Source organism: Diadema antillarum, unplaced genomic scaffold (genome assembly GCF_040938485.1).
Source record: "Diadema antillarum isolate AM-2024a unplaced genomic scaffold, OU_Dant_1.0 seq00000160_RagTag, whole genome shotgun sequence".
Taxonomy (NCBI): domain Eukaryota; kingdom Metazoa; phylum Echinodermata; class Echinoidea; order Diadematoida; family Diadematidae; genus Diadema; species Diadema antillarum.
In genome coordinates this window covers 2,630,827-2,655,158 of record NW_027271231.1, presented here as the reverse complement: position 1 = coordinate 2,655,158, position 24,332 = coordinate 2,630,827, and the positions used below count along the sequence as shown (strand labels likewise).

The 24,332-nt window shown below is 37.8% G+C and overlaps 1 protein-coding gene across 3 annotated transcripts in view; it reads right to left on the bottom strand.

The window, feature by feature from the left end:
• LOC139727965 (rho GTPase-activating protein 45-like) overlaps positions 1-24,332 on the bottom strand; it is a 139,416-nt gene that overhangs the window by 27,913 nt on the left and 87,171 nt on the right. For all 3 annotated transcript variants that reach the window (XM_071638938.1, XM_071638939.1, XM_071638940.1), the window contains exons 4-7: positions 11,854-11,997; positions 8,879-9,027; positions 7,650-7,737; positions 1,203-1,340 (exon numbers count right to left, since the gene is read on the bottom strand). In XM_071638938.1, coding sequence (XP_071495039.1) covers positions 1,203-1,340; positions 7,650-7,737; positions 8,879-9,027; positions 11,854-11,997 — 519 coding nt within the window. The remainder of the gene's footprint in view (positions 1-1,202; positions 1,341-7,649; positions 7,738-8,878; positions 9,028-11,853; positions 11,998-24,332) is intronic.

The window sequence follows — 24,332 nt, the reverse complement described above, 5'->3', positions numbered from 1 at the left end:
AAATAGCTCTGAATGACAGTTCAAACTCTGAACACCTATATTTTCTTGACTGCTGCCATGTCATCAGAGATTGCTCACACGTTTTCCGATCTCACAGATTTAGTGGCCACTTATGATTCTACTGTACATCACCACTCAGTGAAACAAACAATACAGCTCGAGGCTAGACAGAACACATACGCACCTCAGTGGGTGCTGGGCAAACACACTGGACCTGTTCAAATACGCATTTTGCTACATTATCACAACATCAAACACCTAGAACATCATGCCCTCCCCTTTTAAAATTCCAACACGACTTTAGCAGTCTTTTTTTTCCCCTCTTAACGTACATCATACTAATTGACAAGGCTTTGCTGGGATGTGATCTGTGCACACAACGGAGACCCACACTGGGAGGATCTTCATTTGTAGACAGAGACACAATGTTGTTGGTGTGCTGGCCAGATATATTGTGATTTTTAAAAGTAGCTCTTGACAAGTGGAAAAGACCTCTGAATGAGATTGAGAAATATAAAAAAAATGACCTTAAGTACACTGTAATGATTATTAAAAACATGACACAGTCACACCAGGCAATTTTTTCCACCTTTTTTGTTGTTGTTTTTTCAAAATGAATATCCCCTTTCCCACAGTAAAAATCTAAATCACACACTGACAAATCAATACCTCTATTAACCCAAGTGAGGAGAAGAAACCATCCTGGAATCTGAACCCAACACATACTGCTTACAAGGCAGTGACACTACCACTGAGTCAAACACAGTCTATGTATTTTTTCATTGAGATACATCACCTTGATAAAAATCTTCCGTCAATGAACTTCATCTTCACACCATGTGAAACTCCTTTGACACGATCCCAACAAGAGCATCAAAAAATTTGAAGTTGTACTATAATTATCCTAAACAAAAAATGCAAAAGCCTTGTAGCCAGGATACTTGGATGTCCCCATCAAGCACTAGGTCTCATCTGTCCCAGCCGTATGAAGGCAGACTGCTCTCCATGCAAAATTGGATTACTAGGTAATTCATTTTTTTTTTTTTTTTTTTTTTTTAGTGATTGCTCCTTTGTAAAGTACTTATTTTATGAAACTAAAGGGCGCAAATATTCAAATATGAATGATGTGCCTCTTAACTTAACAACAACCTTAACAACGACAACAACACCAAACAGCCTGACCCACAAGAGGATGAACTCACCGAGATGCACTCTTTTCTCCACATAGAGGATGACATCTTTGGAGTACTTGGACCATGCCTTGGCCCGCTCTAGGGCCAGGTCCACCCCTCCCTCCAGCTGCATCAGCCATGCATCAATCTCTTCAGAGTTTAGCTGGCCTGGTGAGGAGACAGAACAACAGACATACAGATGAAGGACAGACAGACAGACAGACAGACAGATAGATAATTACACCATTGCCATAGGAACAAATAAGGCAAACTTTATTGGGATAAGCTGGCTTGTGATCTCTTCTTCACCTTTTTCTGTTCTCTACCTTGTTTTTAAAAGGTTCATATAGCTACCTGATGTTGTCATTTTATAGTCAACTCTTTGAAAACCATTGACATTGTATACAGGTTACAGAAAAGGCTGCCGTCAGGACTGATAGGGTCAAAAAGAAGTGATGACAAACTGTAATTTCTTTAATCCTCACATATTTTTTCCCTGTGTCAGTGCAAATTTTGGAGGGTTGGCAGCCCAATTGATACAAACTATTTCATGTATTTCAAATGAATTTAAGTGATTTATGGTTTAGTCGGCAAGTGTCAAATTCTGTGCTAGCATTGTTATGGTCAAGTGACCAAGAAACAGGTAGAAGGAACTACCAAATCTATGGTACCCCAAAGATAATGTCTCAAATGGCTCAATTCATTCATAACATTCTTCATTCCTAGTTCTGCTCAAACTTCTGTTCATCTCGTTCGTAGTGATTTCTCTAGAATCTTTCACAAAACTGTCCTTTTTTGCAACATATTTCCCTTTAAGTTTGCCAATTTACCCTTTTCACCTCTGGCCATATTCTGCAAGCATGAAGCCTGTGTGTCCTTGTAACTCTTGTCCCAAACCTTATAACATCTCCAATGCATATTTATTCTCCGCATTCAATGATGCAATGCTTTTGTTCCCATAAAAACAGTGATGTGTGAAATAAAAAGGGCAAATATTTTGCGTATCTCTGCAATCACACTTATACTTCATATTGAATATGTGCTTGTAGAAAAAAAAAGAGTAAACCACACAATATGAAGACTGGAAGCCAAAAAATAAAAGTCTTCATATCTCTAAACGGACCACATACAGTTACAATTCAGTACATACATGTATTGTAGGGATGGCAACAGGAATTTATGTGTAAGACTGAGAATCATTAAAGATCATCTACTGTGTACATGCATGTAAACACAAGAATATGGCTAAAACTGAATTACTAGGGCCTGACTTAAAGGCTTTTAAAAAAATAGAAAAAAAAAAGAGAAGAAAATCTGGCATACAATACATGTGATACTATCAGATTAGTTTCTCTCAATAAAGAATGCTCTGTGGCCTCATAACCAGAGCCAACATTTATCTTTCTCTTTGCCTGAAATCTGAGACCAATTACAATGTTATGACTGTCAGCACAAATGTGCATGTAAAACACACATGTGACATACTGTATATCATCCACACACGCAAACATGAACACACAATTATTTCGCAAATGGGAGAACATGATATCTACATATCCAAACACTCTTGTCATGAAGACAAACTGAAACTCCTCAGCGCTGTCAGCGAGAGTCAAGAGAGCAGGGGCAGTCACGCATCAATCCCGACGGAAACAACCTCCCTGACATGTTTATCTTTTTGCCATTCACACTAGTGGGTCGTAGGAAGGAAGGGCCCTCTGGAAATGGACATGGCCTGGAATGTATGGCATCCCAACTATCCATTTCCCCTCCTTACCCATGAACTCTGCCGACATTTTCCAGCAAAAAGTGAGAGAAGAAGGTGGGGGGGGGGGGGGGGAGGGAGGAATGAGGATGGGGGAGAGTGCACTAAAGGTGATAAACTAACACAAGCAGAGTTTCTTATCCTGTTATCAGCAGAAAGTTGATGTAAGATACACCATTCTAAATAATCTGATCAATGGGTTGACATAGTGAGAGATAGAAGACTTTTTAGATGCTTCTCACTCCATCATTTGCAGGACACCCACAACTTTTCTCTTTCTGAGTCAGACAACATTAAAGGGTCCTTGCTGAGCAAAGCACTGCCTCCTTTTTATCTGTAACATTGGCTGTATAAGTGGAAGGAAATGGACATTACAAAGCCTCAGCACTGACCACTGAGTTTACAAGGTGTAGTTCAAGACCTTGAATGTAGATTCACCTTTCATGTGACTCATGTTAAATACAAGATCTTTAAAATTCCTAATGGAATTGATTACGACTAGCAAAAGGGCAATGTCATCTATAGGCCCTACAGCTTTTAATAACATGACAATGTATTATGGATGGCAAGAGAATGTTAACTTTGAGTTTTGACATTTAGGGATCATTTTGTATTAATACTTCTATGAAGGAAAACACAATCCTGACTTCTCTCGACAAAAAAAAAAACTAGAACTATCACTCATTGTGATTATTATACCCCCACCCACAACTGAGAGAATTAGCTCAACCAGGACTAATTTCTTTTTTTTACTTTTTAATGGAAAAAAATGTTACCATGGCAATGCACTGTTCAAAAGTGAATAAATGTATTGCTCACTGTTAGTCACATGTCCCACATCTCAAGTCAAGTGCTCAAAAACTGAGTGAGCAAGATATAGACTGATAATTTGTATGGTTTTCATCAAAAACTGTGTTATCATGGCAACACAATGTTGCACATTAAGAAAAAACTGAAGTTTGCACAATAGCCATCACATGTGCCAAATTTCAAGTCAAACGATAAAAGGCTAAGGGCCTTAGTTGAATTCACAATATTAGTGTATCATTCTCATTCAAAATATACTGTTACCATGGCAACACATTTTCAACACTGACAAAAGATTGTTTGCACATCGAGGTAATGTAGAGGTAACATGTGCCAAATTTGAAGCCAAAATGCTCTAAAACAGAGTTAGGAGAATCAAAATGTTTGTATGATTTTCATTGAAAATGCACCATTACCATGGCAACACATTGTTTAACAATGATAAAATATGAAGTTTGCATATTTCTGAACTACAATGGTTGCATGTGCCAAATTTCAAGCCAAATGCTCAAAGACTGAGGGAGTTACCTGAATCCACAATATTTTTGCATGATTTTCATTCAAAATATGCTGTTACCATGGAAACTCATTGATCAACAATAACCAAGGATTAAGTTTGCACATCTACGTACCATAGTGGTCAGGTGTGCCAAATTTCAAGCTAAATGCTCAAAGACTGAGTGAGCTAGCTGAATCCACAATACATGGTATCTTGATATGCTTTTTGGTGACAAAAATGCTGTTACCATGGCAACGCATTGTTCAACACTAATGACAGATTAAGTTTGCACATCTATATGCTATAGTGGTCACATGTGCCAAATTTCAAGCCAAATGCTCAAACACTGAGGGAGTTAACTGAATCTACAATATTCTTGCATGATTTTCATTCAAAATATGCTGTTACCATGGCAACACACAGATCAACAATGGCGAAAGATTATGTATGCACATCTACGTACTATAGTGGTCACATGTGCCAAATTTCAAGCTAAATGCTCAAAGACTGAGGTAGTTGCCTGAATCCACAATATTTTTGTATGCATTTTAGTGAAAAGATGCTGTTACCATGGCAACGCATTGTTCACCACTGACGAAAGATCAAGTTTACACATCTATACGCTATAGTGGTCACATGTGCCAAATTTCAAGCCAAATGCTCACAGACTGAGGGAGTTAACTGAATCCACAATATTTTTCTATGATTTTCATTCAAAATATGCCGTTACCATGGCAACACACTGATCACCACTGACGAAAGATTAAGTTTACACATCTTTGTACCACAGTGGTTATGTGTGCCAAATTTCAAGCTAGAAATGCTCACAGACTAAGGGAGTTAGCCGAATCCACAATATTTCTGTATCCTTTTTGGTAAAAAAAAAAACCTGTTACCATGGCAACGCATTGTTTATCATTGACGAAAGATTAAGTTTACACATCCATTTACTATAGTGGTCACATGTGCCAAATTTCAAGCCAAATGCTCTAAGACTGTGGGAGTTATCTGAATCCACAATATTTTTGCATGATTTTCATTCAAACTATGCTGTTACCATGGTAACGCATTGATCAACAATGACGAATGAGTAAGTACGCACATCTACGTACCATAGTGGTCACATGTGCCAATTTTTTAGCCAAATGCTTAAAAACTGAAGGAGTTAGATTAATCCACACATTTTTGTATGATTGGTAAAAAAAAACTGCCGTTGCCATGGTAACAGATTTTTGAATGCACACACCAAAGATATTTTGGCACAACTATATATTACATTGATCACATATCACAAATTCAAACTGAATTGTTACAAAACTGAGAGAGTAGTTCGATCCACTACATTTTGTAAGATTTTTATGAAAATCTGCCGTTGCCATGGCAACACAGTATGAAATACTCATGAAAAAGGTGTCTTGCACATCGGCCTGTGGTAGCAGTCACACATGCCAAATTTGAAGTTAATTGCTCAAAGAATGAGAAAGTTGTTCGATCCACAAGTTTTTATGAAAATTTGCTGTTGCCATGGCAACGCATTATGCGATATTAACAAAAAAGGTGTCTTGCACATCAACCTTTGATAGCGGTCACGCATGCCAAATTTTGGGTCAATTGCTCAAAAAATGAGAGAGGAGTTCGATCCACAACATTTTGCAAGATTGTTTTAAAATTTGCCGTTGCCATGGCAACTCATTGTGCAATACTAACAAAAAAGGTGTCTTGCACATCTTCCTTTGATAGCGGTCACACATGCTAAATTTGGGGTAAATTGATCAAAAAATGAGAGAGTAGTTCGATCCACAAGTTTTTATAAAAATATGCCGTTGCCATGGCAACGCATAACGCGATACTAACGAAAAAGGTGTCTTGCACATCTACCTTTGATAGTGGTCACACATGCCAAATTTGGGGTCAATTGCTCAAAAAATGAGAGAGGAGTTCGATCCACAAGATTTTGCAACGGACCAACCGCCCGACCGCCCGAGCGCCCGACCGCCCGCCCGCCCGCCCGCCCGACCGACCGACCGACCGACCGACCGACCGACCGGCCAACCGACCGGCCACCCGACCTCAGAGTGATTCCTATATACCCCCCCCCCCCCCCCTACACACTATGTGTGGGTGGGGGTATAAAAAATGGAACAAACAAAATGAATAAAAATATTCTATATAAACTCTCCAACCGCCAATACTGGATATCTCATCAAACATGCATACTGTACAATTCTAATGAAACTTAAACTTAAAGCCCAAACAAAGTTCTGGTACGCCTGCAAAAGTTGTCAAATTTCGCTCCCAAATGTGAACGTATGCTTAGGAAATGTGCAGGATAACGATGTTTTTGCAAGATATTCGATGGGTAACGACGAAAATGCGAAATATTAGCCAAAAAGGTTCAGTCTCAGTACTTACCCGAACGGGGTCAGGCTAAACTCGGACTCGGGGATAACTCGGCTTCGCTTTTGACGGCGGGATGAGTTTTAATGGTTGTCCCTCTGATTGTACAGTGTTGTCCTATGGGAGCGGCCTGTATAAACTGTGTTCTGGCTACTCACAGTAATGGTCCGAGTTGTTACAACGCGCGCATCAAAAACCTCTTTTGCGCGCATGCAAAATTAGTGTGCGCCTATCAAGCACCTCTAAAACAATCAAAGGCGCTTGATAAACAACAACAAAAACTCCAAAGACCGCGCGTCTCAGCAACTGAGGACCGCGCGCTGTCATTTTTGTTTTGTTTTGTACAGGATTACGTTAGCACCTGTGGTTAGCACGCACTTTCCTGTCCATTCAGTTAGGCCGCATTTGGTATTATGCAGTGGCCGGTAGAATGTGGCGATCACTAACTGCGTGTGAATTGTCTGAAGTAGGGTCGAATTTTTCCCGAGACCGAGTTAGTCTGGAGCCTTCTGGAATAAAAGTCGGTTTTCCTACTATTATTATTTTTCTCAAAATACTCCAAACCGACTCATCATTCCGGCAAACCGCGTCAGCCAGGTAAGTTTCTTAGTGGACTCTTTCGATATATTGCAAGCAAAAATGAAATGGTGCTAGACGGGTTCTCAAGCACTTACCGAAACTTAGTTTTCACTTTAACACTGCAGTTGGAATAACTGTAAATTTGGTTACATATCAAGCAGCTACAGTGTATGTATCCAACAATATGTAATATCACATTTCACAGATGCTCTTCAGTGAACATACAGCAATAAGACAAAATGTTTGTGATGAATAGTCAAAAAATGAAGAGATAGAAATGTAGATGGCACTGACATTGGAAACATTCACCTGAAGTCACACTTACACTCCACAGACAAGTTCCAAAATGTCAACACTCAATCATCATCAATCAGCAAACTACATGAACGTCTCTCCATTACATATCTTTTAGACTGAGTTGTCAACTTACTTCCTTCCCTGATGTCACTGGCAGTCTCCTTAAAGTGTGGCCCAATGTACTCGGAGTTACTGCTTATCGACACCAGACTCTCACAAGACTAAGAAAGAAGACCAAACACAAAAGAAAAAAAGACACAAGAAATCATTTCAAGGTTAATGACAGGAGGAAAAGAAAACATCTCTAGCACAATCCTTTCAAGATTCTTGTTGTTTTGTTGTTGTTATTTTTTTTAAAGAATTCACTAGCATAGATATCGAACTTTTTGAAGTCTCGGTTCATTAATCACATACAGTGGTACATTACCTTCTTTTTCACAATTTGATCACATATTGTATGCAAAATGTTCCCAAATCGAGTTAAGAAAATGAAAACACTTTAGACAATGACAGACATTTGACAATAACGTGAATAAGTCTGTTTACTAATTTGTTCAAAGTTATGGATATTTACAGCAAGCTATTCCATCTACCTTTTTTTCTTCAATGCATTTTACTTCAACTTTACTCCCCACTTTCATACACACAGTGTGTAGTTGTTGCTATCTCCAGCAAGTCTTTTGAAACCTTACCAGTTGCCAGGAACAAACTTTGATAACTTTGGTATGTGCAAGGTTGTACTTAAGGTACATTGAATTTTAAAACATCAGGTAACCAGTCGATACTACCATCACAAGGATTGTGTTGTGAAGAAAAAAAAGAGAACATAAGAGGAAATCAGAGCATTAACACCAACACAACATTTAGAAGAGAGCAGGCCCAAACATGCAAAGTTTCTGGTTTAAATTCCAAACCTATGCTGTGTACCCTCAATATCATGGCACCCCAAAAACAACATACCCTATTAACCATAAGAGGAAGAATCTTTACGATTAGAGGAGAAATACGAAAAAAAAATAAAGGATAAGATCACTGATTCCTGCATTAATAAACAGCTGCAACAAAAACAACTTGACGCACAAGATGCAAAAATAATTCCTTTGAATGAATATGCAGAACCCGCTGCCATATTAAAGAAATCAGAACGATCGATCATTGGCTATCGGGCAGGAGCTACGTAGTCCAGTGGATATGACACCCTTCTAAAATAAGGAGGTTGTGGGTTCATTACTTGAGTATGTATGCACACAATTTCTATCATGACTATTACTCAAAAACGCTGAAAAATCAGTGTGCATACGCATTGTACATCATGACAGGGTAATTTGTCAATCACCAACGAGATCAGCTACCAAAACTCACCTTGGAAGGATGGAAACCTAAATGCAACGAAGTCTGTTCTATATCGCCCATTAGGTACTCCGTCACGCTATTGCTGAAGGCAAGGGCAAGGGCATCGATGACCTCGTAGAGGGCGGTCTTGTCTTTTTCCTCATTGTTGCTGGTTAAACCTGGGCAAGAACAGCGTAAAGACAGCGAAAGAATAGACTGTAAAATCTGTTTTCCTTCAACTTCAAGAAGTGCAAGGTCATCAACCTTGAACATTGCACATGTAGTATCAATTCATTGATCTCTATTCCTTCAAACCTGATCTACTCTGAGTTTATTATTTCCTAGCATTCAAACATACAGGTAAAGAAAAAATCACGTAACAAAATTGTATCAGCTGCAATAAAAAAACAAAAAACAAACTTTGATATAATCAGTCACAACAGTGGCAATTACAATTTACAACAGAAATAGTTGCAAAGAACGATTTTACCCTTAAACCACATATTCTCACAAAGCCACAAGGAAATTTCCGCTCCAGAATCAAGTTTTCATTACGTGGTGAACATTCCGGCCAACCGTTCCCCCAATTGTCACATGGTCCACATAAGAAGATTGCAGTGATACTATTGGAATGCAAACCATTGAATCATTCATGTTTCACCAACATCCTGGGGATGTTATCAAAGGGATTACAATTTCAATATCTTGGGTGTAAACTTGATGATATCAGGTTTTGTATTAAACCAAATCTTTAAAAGAAAAATAACCCAAACCAATAAACAAACAAAAAACATGTTTCCGTTCAATAAAGGATTGAGGAAAACCTGATGATATCACATTCACGTTTGTTGGGTCTCTTTATTACCAATAAGCAATAACAAAACTGCATACTGCATCAGGAAGACCACTCCTCTGACAACAAACTGCTAGAAATTCACACATACACACAAACAGACGGTTCGCTAGCATGCTCTTTCAACATCTCACTTACGGGTCAAACGAACCTTTACATTGTAAACACAGAACATAGGCTTCCAAAATCATTTTTACCATCATGAACCTCAGTTTTCTTATTAAAGCATTTATATCCCATAGCAATCAGGCATCTTTTCATAGTAACATAATTTTGATATGGATGGACCTTGTGGAAAACATCCAAGCAAAGGGCATTGGGGGAAAAAAAGGGCTTTGTCTAAAACCGAGTGCTCCTCGGGTCTCAAGTGGAGCTAATGTCTGTGTCTGCTAGTTACATGGTATTGTGCTGATAAATCAGTCCAGATACAGTTTTGTAACATCAATCATTTCCTTGCATTTATTTGTCGTTCGACACTTCTTCCTGTTCATGTGCCTCCATCTTCCCTCAGTTATAACCTCTGCCAAGAAAGTTGTGTTTTCTTTGCTTTTTGTCATCTTTTTTTTTCATTATAATGCTTGTCTGTTAGTAAATACATCTTTGTGAAAAGTTGTTCTTGTGTCCGTGAAATCATGTGAACGTATTTGGATAACATTTTCAGGATACGTCTGCTGGGGGAAAAAGGAACAGGTGATTAGTTTTGGGGGTGATCCTGATCATAATCCATCTCCAGGATGTTTTCTGAAGGATACACGCTTGGTTCTAATGGCTTTAGTGACCCCACATTGCCATGGTGGAGGTTCAAACTCTCAAGAGTGCTTCTCGCTGGTTCATACTGGACTCTTGCCATATAATTTGTTCTGTGTAGGGCTTGTTTTCAGCTTTCTTCCAGGTTTTATTTCGCAATGCAAGATATCTTTCACTCTATCCTGTTCTCGATATCCTGCGGTACTACTTCAATCATATCCGGATATCCCACATGTGACGCGTGTCTGGAAGTATGTATGGCACAGGCATGCTCTGCCCATCCATTAACAATGAATAACCCACAGTTTCCATATGTATGCCTCCTGGATTATTCTACAAAAACTTAAAAGCAATGACAGTAAAAGTGCTATTGAGGGAAGAAATTAATGAATAATTTCTATATATTTGTCTAACATGCTTGTGATCTATGTACTCCTTTGTAATAGCTTGCATGAGATATGCGGCCCTGTATAAGCAAAATAAACATAAGCTGGAAAAACAATGGCTCAAGACTAAGATTTTATACCACTGACACAGTAAACTGTACTTGTAATCATATAATGTTTAAATAGATACAGAAAAACAGTGCAGCGGATTTTTCTATCATATCAGATTCAGTAGAAATTTAACTTTGCAGGTATTTTTCCAAGTCCTGTCAGAAGTAATGCATTTAGCCAGGATGCAAATAGCAAAGAATACAGCACGTTACAGCATCACAAGCGAAGTGCGTGGAGTTAAAAAAGAATCTCACGACAGTGTCAGTTGTGGAGTACAGATGTAGCTTCTAGAATGCCAAGAAGTGTATTCTCCATAAATGCACTTATGTGAGCATGTCTTCCAAGAAGGCAGTTTTCTGAGATTTTCAGAGATCCTCTCACAGACATTACAGGGTTTTAGTATAGAATCATTACAATACAATGTAATCCTTGTTTGAGCATGCCTCAAATTCATGGATAAGGCTACTAGGCAATGTATATAATGCCATAATACAACAGCGAGTCTATTTTTGTGTGTGTGTATGTGTGAATTGGGACTTCCCTTCAACTTGGCGAGTGGTTGAATTCCCAATCATGAAGAACAGCAATGAAGGGAGAAATGTAAGAATGCATGTCGCATTCATGATGGGATCAGAGTTTATATTTTCACATGATGTTAATTTCACGAACAGAACCTGACTCATGAAATTCATGAAAATAACCCCCTCCCCAACATTTGTATATATATGGCACATTCAGTACCTCATTTTTTGTTTTGTTTTTTCATTTTAGCCAGTTTGACTGAAAAGCACATCTGTTCAGGCAGAGATAGCAGAAATCAATCATCTCTTTTTTTTTCTGTCTTTTTTTAATGCTCAGGACTCCTGCTGAGCTACTGAAATGTACACAAGATCAAGGGTCTGCCTCACCTTTTATACGAGCAATGAGGACCACTGCTGCTGTGTGCACGTCCGTGGACTTGAGGGCGGTGTATTTATCCAGGATGCCTCGTAGGATGTTGAGGAGGTCCCGTAATTTCTCATGGGCCGCCACCCGTATCGTCTCTGTTCTCTCTGGTGATTAGGAAGAGCATTGAAGAAATACAAGTACTTTAATATGATATCATTGTAAGTTACACCGATTAACGTATAGGATGGCAAGGTGCTTGAAAGTCTACAATATCATTCCTCTATGAAGGAGGGATTTAAAAAGCAAGCCATAGTATCCAACTTCTGAGAGATTAATTTTCTTCAATATGACTATCGCTTGGATTCTGACAACCAGCAAACTTTAAGCCTGCAGGTAAGAAGCTAAGTGATTGAAGACTTACATATATAATTGCCCCCATCAAAAACAAACAAACAAACAAACAATTTCCTTATACTTAACAACATGGCTAAGATTGGCAAAATCCATGCTTTGATGATATTCATATGATTATTGTCTCTTTTATGACAATCAGACATATACGTACTTGATATCATTACATGCATGTCAGTCATTTGACTGTTCAATTAATATTACAATATCAAAGATCATAATATGTAACCAATATATTCCTTGACCAATGAGATGCAAGTGTTTTTACGTCAACACCGTGTGTTGGTGTATATCATGTACTGTCAATAGAGACTGACATGCCTCCTTACAGTCTCAAATCCTATGAAGTGTTCAAACATAGAACTCTCACACTCATTAGTCACTCTCTTTGCAGTATGATATTGCTACAGTATATTATATTTCTCTCTCAGATGTCATTGCCCCATTCATACTCTACCAGTTATTCAGTATGACAGCTCCCTTCAATTCTCCCCATAGGTTTCCCTCTCTCTTCTGCTTCCTTGTTCTTCCTTTAAACCACTCAGCCCCATTATCTCACAATGCTTTTGACAATGTCTAATCACAGGGCTGCCAACTCTCAAGCAGTCAGTGTGAGTGTGAGACTCACACAATTCACCCGATTCTAATTAGGTGATCCGAGTATCCTCTCGGATCACCTTCTGTATCTGTACGGATTCTTTCTTCTTCTTCTTCTTCTTCTTTCTTTATTTCTCCCCAAAAGTTGTGCAGAGGTTAGCTCAGAAAGTGCTATGCCTATCAAGTTCAAACTTATACCATGTATGTATCGTGTCCCAAAGACGGCAATCGAACTAAAATCAAAGTGATCAGTCGACCTTGACGTCACTATGACGTCATTATATGAAAACACATTCTCAATCATATCTCATTAATGGAATGAAGTTTTTCAATGAAATTCACGTCACATTTATTTCAAGTTATGCGCATTCTACTCATATTCTCAAAATTCACATTTTCTCTTGATACGTGCGCGTACGCGCGCGTTGAAATATTTGTATGCTCAAATCGAGCTCAAATTTTTTTTGCATACGTTTCAGACCATTTGGAGCATTTTTTGAAAAATTGATAAAATCGGACGGACGCGTACGCGCGCGCACATATACGCACGCACAGCTCATATGCAATAGAAATTTTCAGTTTTTTCACACGGATCGGATGTCCAAAATGTCAAGGAATATTTCTATCAAGTTTCAAGTCGATCCGACTCAATATGACGTCATACGGGCCCGTCAAATTCAAAATTCCGCGCGTGCGTCAATGGGGATACACAGTGCAACTATGCCAAAAAACCGCCAAATTTAAATCGGATTTTACTCGTCAGGATGGACGGTGACCCCCCATTTTCTTGATATATTCTAAAAGCTGATGAGTTGTACATGTCATTTCATAGGTTGGCGATACTGAAAAAATGATTACAAGATATCAAATTTCTTAATAAAGTAAACAAAGTGGGCAATTCCACGGTAACTCGCGTTACAAATAATGGGTACATTTTGGGGATAATGTGCCAATATCTTTGTAATTGGTAGGATCTACAAGTTACTTTTTTCATCATGGGTTAAGTAGACATACACCAACTAAATGAATCCAAAAAGAAAAATAAAGGACAAACATGTTGGGATTCTTGAATCATTTAATTTCGGTAACTCGCGTTACACAAAAAGGACATGGTCAATTCTATGAAGACCTCTTTTTGGAAAGTCTCCTCATACTAGACAATCTTGATAAAAGTTTTCCTACCTTGAATTGATAGTGGGTTAGGACTCATAAATTAACAATATCAAAGTTGAGTAACAATGACCTGGAAAAATGTAGGGAGCCTTTATGTCGGTAACTCGCGTTACGGTAACTCGTGTTACATTATGTCCACTAACACAGGGTGACACAAATTGATGACATACAATTGTTCTGATGGCACTGAATCTTGTGTTGAATAATCTGAGAGATGCTTATTTGTGTAGATAGTAAAACGAATAAATGTTAAACAAATATTTTACTTATAAACCCAATAGAAGAGTGTGTTTAAGACTAATAAGAGCTTCACTCCTCATAGAGACCTTGAATATGTTTGAATATATACTAGATGATATAGGTGTATTATTACATTGTAAGTTTCAGAGTGTAAAGATGAAAAATGTTGAAAGTCTTTTTAAAACAAAACATAAAAGTATCAAACCCTATATACAAGTTTACAAAACAGCTTACAATCTTTCAAAAATTCAAATCCTATCTTTGTGAGGAGTGAAAACTAGTACATTTCTTTGCAACTGATTGACAAAAAGACCAGTTCGTAATTCCACTTTGTGCATGAACAAAAAAAGATCATTTGTACGAACAGGCATTTTGGTTTGTAAATTCACTGACATATTAGCATCTGTGATGTGATGATTATTCATGCGATCCTTATCTAAATGATGCTTGCCAGCACATCCACCTGACAGCAAGAATGGTATTCTGCAATATAAATGGAAATAAGCTGTTACTGCATTCAATACAAAACAATGGAATGGATGCCTGCTAAATTATAAACTGATGGGAGTATTCTGATCCCCTAATAAAATGCATGTTCATTCTTTTTTTGAACAGAAGTTCCATAAATTGTTATGTCATGCAAGCTTATGCATTATGCTGCTTTGAAAACAAGTGAAGTGCCGAACCAACTGAGAAAAAAGAAAGGTCATTTGTACCAATGTGTATATGAGCTACAGTGTATATACGAACTGGCTTATTACCCTACATCAACGTAAATAAGCACTGAATTGATCAGTGTTTTAGTAGTAGCCATAATAAAAAAGTCATGGGCGTACATACTCAAGCAGTATTCAAACTTATGACCTCCTGATCACCGGACAGGTGTCATCTCCACTAGACCACCGTGCTTTCGCCTGACAGCAAGTGCTGGTTCTAATCCTTATAACATGCAGTGGGTACTGCGTAATTATTCAAATTCATGAAATTCTTCCGTTGAGATGTTTTCATTGCAACTGATTGACAAATTGCCCAACATCAACGTTCATAAGCTCACTGAATTGATCAGTGTTTTATTAGTAGCCATGATACAAAATCATGGGCATACGTACTTGAGCAGGATTCGAACCCACAACCTCCTGATCTCCGGACAGGTGTCATCTTCAGTAGACCACCGAACAAGGATTAGAACCAACACTGCTGTGCTTTATAGCATTCTGTAATAAGAATTCTGTAATACTGATGCAGGAAATTCAAAAGATAAATCTAATGGTCTCATTCACTGCTGGATACATGTACAGTATGCAGTGAAAGCCAGGCTAGACTCTTCAATGTGGCATGTGATCAGTGGCCTTGATGCTAATCACAGTTTATTAGGCTGCCCTCCTTTGTTTCAGTCCAGCATAGTGTGTATAGGCACTGCATTTGATTGTTTTCACCACAATCTAGCTCAATTAAGTGCTAAAATTTGCTTATGTTGGGGGAAACTTGTGTTTATAGTTGGTAACTCGCGTTACATGCCGGTAACTCGCGTTACATGGTAACTCGCGTTACATGGTAACTCGCGTTACACTTTTCATTGACATTTTTTAATGTGATAACAGTGTTTATTCAAGTCAACATCCTGTGTACAGTATCAGGGTGTGATGAATTTAGAAAATTATGATTCCCAACAAATTACCTCCACTGCTTCCTTCAGAATGAAAAATATCTCTTGTTTCGGTAACTCGCGTTACGTGGCTCAAGGGCTGAACTTTCATGTGGTGATTACAATTTTTTGAAGGTGGCATAAAAATTTTCTCATGGGAGACTGAAGTAGAACCAATTTGCTTCTTTAAAATAAATTAATTGAAGTGCTAGCAGAATTTTTATATTAAAAAAAATTATATCAAGTTAAGCATGCATTTTAGCAATTTGGATGACTGAAAAATTGTCTTCAACATTTGTAGCTGTTTCTCGGGAAATATTTGACCGATTGATATAATTCTTTGAGTTTCTTTAACTTCAATATATGGGTAATACATAATGAGTAATTCTTTTGCAATATGATAAAGTTGAAATTTTAGTGCCATGTCCACATTCCCACGGAATTGCCCAAGTAAATTTTCAAAATGACGTCATCAAATTTCAAATTCACTCGAGCGTATCTCACTTAAATTTCGCCAAGTTTCACCCAGATTTCAGTATGTTGTAGCTTATGAAATGTTCTTTCATTAATATCAAAACAACATTTTGATTGGATAACGTCATCACCTCGTAAAAATGGATTGAAAGTATCCTTGTAAAATTTGACCAGTTTACGTGTTATCTCTACGGGATAGCAGTTTTTCTGGCAGAGAAAATTGACATGACTATCTTTTTCGAGCACTAGCTCACTTATGCTTCGGTGAATTTTTCCCAGATTTTAGTATGTTGTAGCTGAGACTTTGAGCTATCGGAAGTGTGCCCTCCATTTTTTCATACGACGTCGGCATCACGTCGAAAAACTTGGTTGAAAAATTGCATGTGGCTTCGATGCAGCGTCATTTTGCTTAATACACAGGGCCTATGGAGCATGAAATAGGTCATTGCATAGCGCATCCGACTCGTAATCCTAAGGTCCCTGGTTCGATGCTCACCCCTGCCAGTTTTTTTTTAAATTTTTTAAACACTTTTTTTTTCTTCTTTTTCTTTAGTTAGTCTGAATCTCCTTTCCTAACTTTATCTTTTTCTGATTTTTTCATGCTTCTCCTTCAAATTTCTATAAAAATAACATAATTTTTTCTTTATTTTTCTTTCTTTCTACTACTTTCTGTGCAATAGATGAACAATAACAATGGCTATTAATCCCATATTTTGCACATGTTTTGTTCATGTCACGTATATTATTTCATAAAATAACAATTACGTGATCGGACACCATCTTGGGTATGTAAATTAGGGTCAAAGGTCATAAATGTTCCATCCTGTATCTTGGTGAATACATGTCCTATCTCTCCCATATTTTGCACACGCAAAGACCATGTTACAAGAATCATTTCACAAAATAACGACTTTTTGCTCAGATGCCATCATGTCTGTGGAAAGTGGGGTCAAAGGTCATATATTCTTCTTTCTGTATCTTCATTATGACGTGTTATCTCTAAGGGAGTGCAGTTTTTCTGCAAATGAAATTTGACATGACTATCTTTTTCGAGCACTAGCTCACTTATGCTTCGGTGAATTGCTCCCAGATCTTAATATGTTGTAGCTGAGACTTTGGGCTATCGTCGTTTACCCTTCGTTTTTTCATACGATGTCGGGATCACGTTAAAAAACTTGGTTGAAATTAAAGCTTATCTTCAATGTATTGAGATATGTCTTTCTTTCTGCAACTTTCTTTGCAATAACTCAAGAAAAACAGCGTCTATCACCCTCAAAGTTCTCAAAGTTTGCACATGTTTAGTTCATGTCACGTACATTATTTCATAAAATAACAACTTCTTAGTCAGACACCATCTTGGGTATGTAAATTAGGGTCAAAGGTCATAAATGTTTCATTCTGTATCTTAGTGAATACATGTCCTATCTCTTTCATATTTTGCACACGCAAAGACCATGTTACAAGAATCATTTTACGAAATAACCACTTTTTGCTTAGATGCCATCCTGGCTGTGCAAAGTGGGGTCAATGGTCAAATATACTTCATTCTGTATCTTCGTTACAGTGTATACGGAATTTGGTACCAAAGATGGCAGGTCTGACTCGCTTTTGTAAATGAGATTCCAAATATCACACGGCGAATGTCCCTAAACACACATGAAACCTGTATGGTCATGCCTAAATTATGTATTTGTTGCTGAATCTTCGTTATCTAGTGTATACAGAATTTGGTACCAATGATGACAGATATGACTCCCTTTTTTAAATGAGAATCCAAACATCACACGGCCAATGTCTCTAAACACAGATGAAACCTGTATGGTCATGCCTATTGCGATCAGACCTCGAATCATTGATTTAAAAAAAATCGGATCACCTTAATTTGTCAGTAATGACAAATTACAATCTCTAGTTCAAGTATGCATTCACACTGACTATGAAATAAGGCGGTAGTTTACAATGTAAACGCACATTATACAGCAAAATACAGCAAGATATATTGCAGTATTTAGGGTTGTAATTCAAACTTGACAGGGAATACACCCATTTCTGTATGCAAGATTTGAGTGTGAACCATTTCATGAAATACCACACCAATTGTACAAGGGTGTATGTCTCTATCAACAACCCGACACACTTCATGTTATATCCTGCTGGAGATGTGCACATGTCCAATGTGCACTCCATAATACTACAGTATTTTGTGAATAAGAATGGAACCAAGTGAATTACCACGGTATCTACTACCATGGTAACTAATACCACAGTAATTCCAATGTGAATGCACTTATTGTCACACTCTGATAAACAAATTCTCATGCTGAACACCAAAAATGGACAGGTTAAAAAGACAGAAAGTCTCCAAAACCCCAGATATATTCTGAACATTCGATACGTCCATCCACAAAGTTTTTGCAAATAACATTTACCATTTTAAAAACAAGAGTGTCCCATTTGACTTCTCATCTTGACTAATCTCACGTTTCAACATGGTGGCCAAAACCCCCCTCCTACATGGACACATTTTAACATTCAATTATACACAGCTGACATTATCCTCATACATTATTCACATTTCACTTCCTGCACACTATCTAATATAATAACATTTCGATTGTTATAACGTTACTTTTCATGAGCCTTTTCTTCCATCATACATACGATCGGCGAGTCTTTTGGTGGGGGGCTTTGCCAGTTCTGACACCCGAATGAGACCCACCTGAATTCAATACCACACGGCTGGATGAAAAGACCTGAAGCAAACAATTACCTCTCTCATCACCCTTCCTGTCACATACATGACACCTCTCTCTCTCTCAAAAGATGACCCATCTTTGGACATTCCGTCCCATCATCCCTTGGTGTCATTGTCCTTCCAAAGCTTCCTTAGTCTCCCACTACAGACCTTACCAGTCCCTTGATCACCTTTTTCCCATTATTTTGTCTCTGACAATGGTGATGGTAACTAATTCAACTCAACATGACAGTGCTTAATGTTTGCACATTGATGGTCTCGGAGGGTTTAAAAAAAAAAGCTAGAACAACAAAAGAGATACGAATAAAGATTCCCTACTAAAGATTCCATACTAATCATTGGAGCTTTCATCAAGGTTGTTTCATCAATTGAAGCAGACTGGTGTGCAAATTTAGAAGATGATTCACTTTCAATTAGATCAGAAAAGCACATATTCTTCTCCATTGCTGGGGTCTGGTTTATTCTGAAAAGTGAAGGGCCATCAAACTGCATTGTTGTTACATTTTAAAACTTTGATGGATATGATGCAAAGTTGTGACAATATCTTGAACAGGAATTCCTTTATAGCTCAGACCATAACTTTCAATCACAAACATTCTTTAATCAGAAGTGCTGGACAGAAGGACATCCTGAAGTTAGGCAAGTTTCTTTACATGCAATGTCTTGGCATGATATATCAGACTTGTAATAAAAAAGACAATCCTTTTCTTCAGATGCAATAAGAGTAATTTCAGAGCGTGTCCATCATGGTTTTAAAAAGAAACCAATGTCTGATTTTACAACTACATGATGTAATGCTAAATGTACCACTTTGGCACTGGTGTCCAATGCGCTCTGTCGAAGTAATGAAAAGTAAACATGAGAGAATGTACTATAAACCTGTCGAGACAATTGTGACAAAAGGATACGTCATGTTTCACTCTTTGGTCAGCTATGTCCAGAGTGTGTGTACTTCTTTATTTTTAGCCTAGCATTTGTTCTTTGTAACATTGGGATTACGTCCGAGCTTGGAGGAACAAAGGTAGATGTTGGGACAGGCTGTGAGTTGATCGTATTCCACGTGTACCAGCTTTCGCACCTTGTTACATCACTGATTGTAGCGGGGGTGCGATGTAAACCTTACATCTGATTAACAGGTAGTTGTGCTAGCAGACAAACACACACACTGTGTGCACACACTGTGTGCACACACTGTGTGCAGCATTTGACTGAGGAAAAGAATATTCCCTCAATAAGCCCATACATCAGTAAGCAAAGTCCAAATGTCAAATAACCTGCTGTTACTGCTCCACAGAATTACAGAGGAAAAAAAATGAGCAAAAATCAGAACAAACTAAAATGTCAGAAATTAAAAAAGACTAGAAATGTCGCTATGGCGACTGGTATGCCTCCGCCATAATGCATGATTTTTCCTAATAGGTCTAGATAGTACATGTGGACAGTGTGTGATTACATTTTCACAAAACTGGCAAAATATTGAAATGACAAGTTTGTCACAAATGTGTTGAATGTTCACCTCCCTTGACCTTGGTTTAATTGGATGAAAAGGAGAGCATGTATTTGGGGATTTAAGGACTTTAACTTGACTTTGACCCATTCATACATTTATGCATTGAGTAATTTTCATGGTACCGGTATGGAGAGAGAGTGCAATTTCTGTACTGAATAGTAAATTGTTACCATGTTCATCTGGCCTTTGACCCTAAAATTCATAAGATACTAGTAATCACTTTCAGGTAGAATATGCATAAATATGCAGTAAATTTCACGATAAATTGAGCCACTTCTGAGATATGGAGGAAAAGTTAGTTCAGCACTTTCACTTGATCTTTGACCTTTTGACCTTTGAGGCAAAAAAAAAAAAAAAACTCTCCAGAGAATTTCAATTAGGTTACACATGCATACACCAAGTGTAAAAAAAAAAAATAATAATCCTGCTGGCATTGCATGAACATGAGGGAAATAGTAAAATTTTGAAGTGTTGCACTTGACCTTTGACCCCTGACCTTTGACCCCATGAACCCTACATTCTCTAGATAATCACTGCCAGTCAGTACATGTATATACTATGTTCCATGAAGATACCTTGAACAATTTTCCAATTTACAGAGAAAAAAAAGAAGTTTTAATACGTTTACTCGACCTTTTGACCTTTGACCTTTGACCTCATGACCCAAACTTTCACCAGAGAATCTAAATTGGGTAATACATGTATACACTAAGTTTCAAGAAAATATCTTCTGGCATTGCATAGATATGGTGGAAATAGTGAAATTTTATGTATTTGACCTTGACCTTTTGACCTTTGACCTTGAGCACGTGCACCCAAAAGTTGATAGGCACAACTTCACCCCCTAATAGTATACATGCCAAGTTTCATTAGGATACCTCAACAGGTTTTGATAGTTACCTTGTCCACAAAATTCATTACGGACGGACGGAAAGACGGACGGACGGACGGAAGGACGGACGGACGGACGGACGGACGGAAGGACGGACGGACGGACGGACAACCCGAAAACATAATGCCTCCGGCACCACTTCGTGGCGGAGGCATAAAAACAAAATGTTTACAGTTTTTGTGTGCTAAAAGAACTTAATTTCAATGAGCATTATACATATTTCTAGGATAACGAAAGTAACCGATTGTAAGCTGTCTGTGCCCTATCGGAAAAGACGCACTACCAAAATTGTGTGAGCATTTACGTTGGCAGAAATGCAGCAAAATACCACCAGTGTATATCGTCTTTTTTGTGTGTGTGTATTTCTTAAAATGCACTTCTATGTGATTTTTCTTTTAATGTGTTTTTCACTTGGCTTTAACTCAGCTGCCTGATGAGGGTCCAACATAATTATGATGATGTAAATCCCCCAATCATCTTGTTGCCACTAATTTTCACACTACCAGTAATCCAGTTGATCGTCACTACTACTAGTAATAAAGACAATAACATGTGGAATTCTTGGTAATGATTTCACCTTTTTAATCCATGTATTTTTCTCATATCATTTGATTCCAAAGAGTTAGATTTAATTATTAATCTACTGATTTTTCACTCAACCATTAACCTGGTATACACAATGTAAGTCCAACTGATGGAATTTGATTTGCATGCATCAGATTTTTGAAAGCTTGGTAATGCTTGTGCAAATTTCCACAGAACCAAGGCGGTTGTCATGGTAACACTGTCAAGGATGTTTGTAGAGCATGCTGCGACACCAGTGAAGATGCTTATCTCACGCAAAGCTATTGAGATGCACACCGGCCAAGTTTTTGTCTTCCCTTTTATACACAAGAGTGATCCCTCCCTCACATCACGGTTGCTCGCTGTCAAAAATGGGAAAAATCTCTTCCAATTAGGAATGCATCTACAGTCACAGTATCACAAGTTAACAGTAGCTCTATTATAATCACTCCAGCATGCAGCAGGTGAATCTCATCCAATGCTCATACCATTTCTAGGCTGGTATACGATTGTATCAACCCAATTTAGAGCTACAGTGTATAAAGGGGGTCATATATATTCCATAAAAGTTTAATAGATTGATGGTGTCATATACGCAGATTCAAAAAAAAATATAGGCATATCACACACACACACACACACATTCATATACATTGATAAGAAATGTATTTGAAACAAATTTCACAAAGTAGCAGCAGTGGTTTATATTCAACTACAATTGTATATGAAGCAAGCATTTCATTTACCTGATACACATTACATGATACTAAAACCTACTAGTATACTTTTCTATAGCAATAAGTCATTGCAGTTGGCTTTCAGCATCATAATAAACATGTACCCCTGGACAAACTCTCAGCATGATTTCTTTTAATATGATTTGCTGGTATCTGGGTTTACGGCATATTCAAGGACAGATTAAGGAAATAAGTCATTAACTAGGATCTTTGAATCAGAGGTTTTCTTTGTGACTACTGGAAATATGTAGATGTGTGGGATATGTGAACCTCTATGAATCTTGATTCTTGCACAAACTGACTGTAGCCTATATTATTAGTCTGGAATGGACCTTGTGTGCTTCCTTCAGCCTGGAATCTCTTGTATTCACTTTGTGCTATAAGCAGTTCCTGAGGGCATGTTTACCAACACCTTTCAAAATAGGCCATTTGTTGAAATCCCTTGCCCCCAATTATGTTTCCTCCATCCCTCAACCTCCACCCCCAAGGAAAAAAAAAAAGAAGAAAGAGGAGAGTACAAAAATGCAACATTATTCCTTAATCTACGTGAATACCACATTAGGCACGAGCAACACCCTATTAATAGATGTGGTAAGAGCCCATACAATGGCTGAGAGGTCCGATCTGCTGCAGTCAAAAGTTTGCGGAGCTGCCATTGAAAATTATTGAACCCAACACCTCTGAACAAAAGGATCTGGATTTTAGCCATCCTGCTTCAAAGGGACGAGGTGTTTTCGAAATAGGAGTCTAATTAAAGACAGCCGAGGCTTCGGAGTCTGAAGGGTTTCAGACAGTCTAAACAGGAAACTGCAAGGAATGCTGGGAAGAAATCTATTTGGATGATATACATCGTGTACTTACTTCACTTGCAGCCTTCTGTTTTTTTTAACCCTTTTCTGCATCACTTCCTGTATTACTTTAAAATAAAATTCATTTCATCTGCAAACAGAGCTTTGTTTCTTCTGTTTGATCATGCCTTAGCCTAAATGGATAGCCACATACAATGTACATCTGGAAAACCACTAATGACACTATCTGTCAAGTTAAATTGCATCTTTCAAATAATCATACCAGGAAGCAACAGATTATTTTTTGTCTCCCTCTAGCATTCACTGCCTCACAGTTCACACTGATAATAAATAAATGTATTTTACAAGGAACATCTCAACAGATGCACTCTAAATATGAAGTTCTTGGTATCTCCTTACAAATGCAAGATTAACCATGTTTCAACGCATGTGTTTTTCACAATTACTCTTTGAAAAAACCTTACTCCAAAAAGTGAAGACTTATCTGCCATACTGTACATCAATTTCCTTATTTTCACTTCATAGTCTCTATGCTAATGTACATTGTCAGGATTCAAAATTCCCTTTATATCCAAGTTTGACTCGAAGATGATGCACAACATTTCACAAGTAACTTTGAATACCAGTACCTTTGATCTCCAGTTTTCATAAGTATTCAAGGAAATTTAAATACTGTTTTCACATCTTGCTGA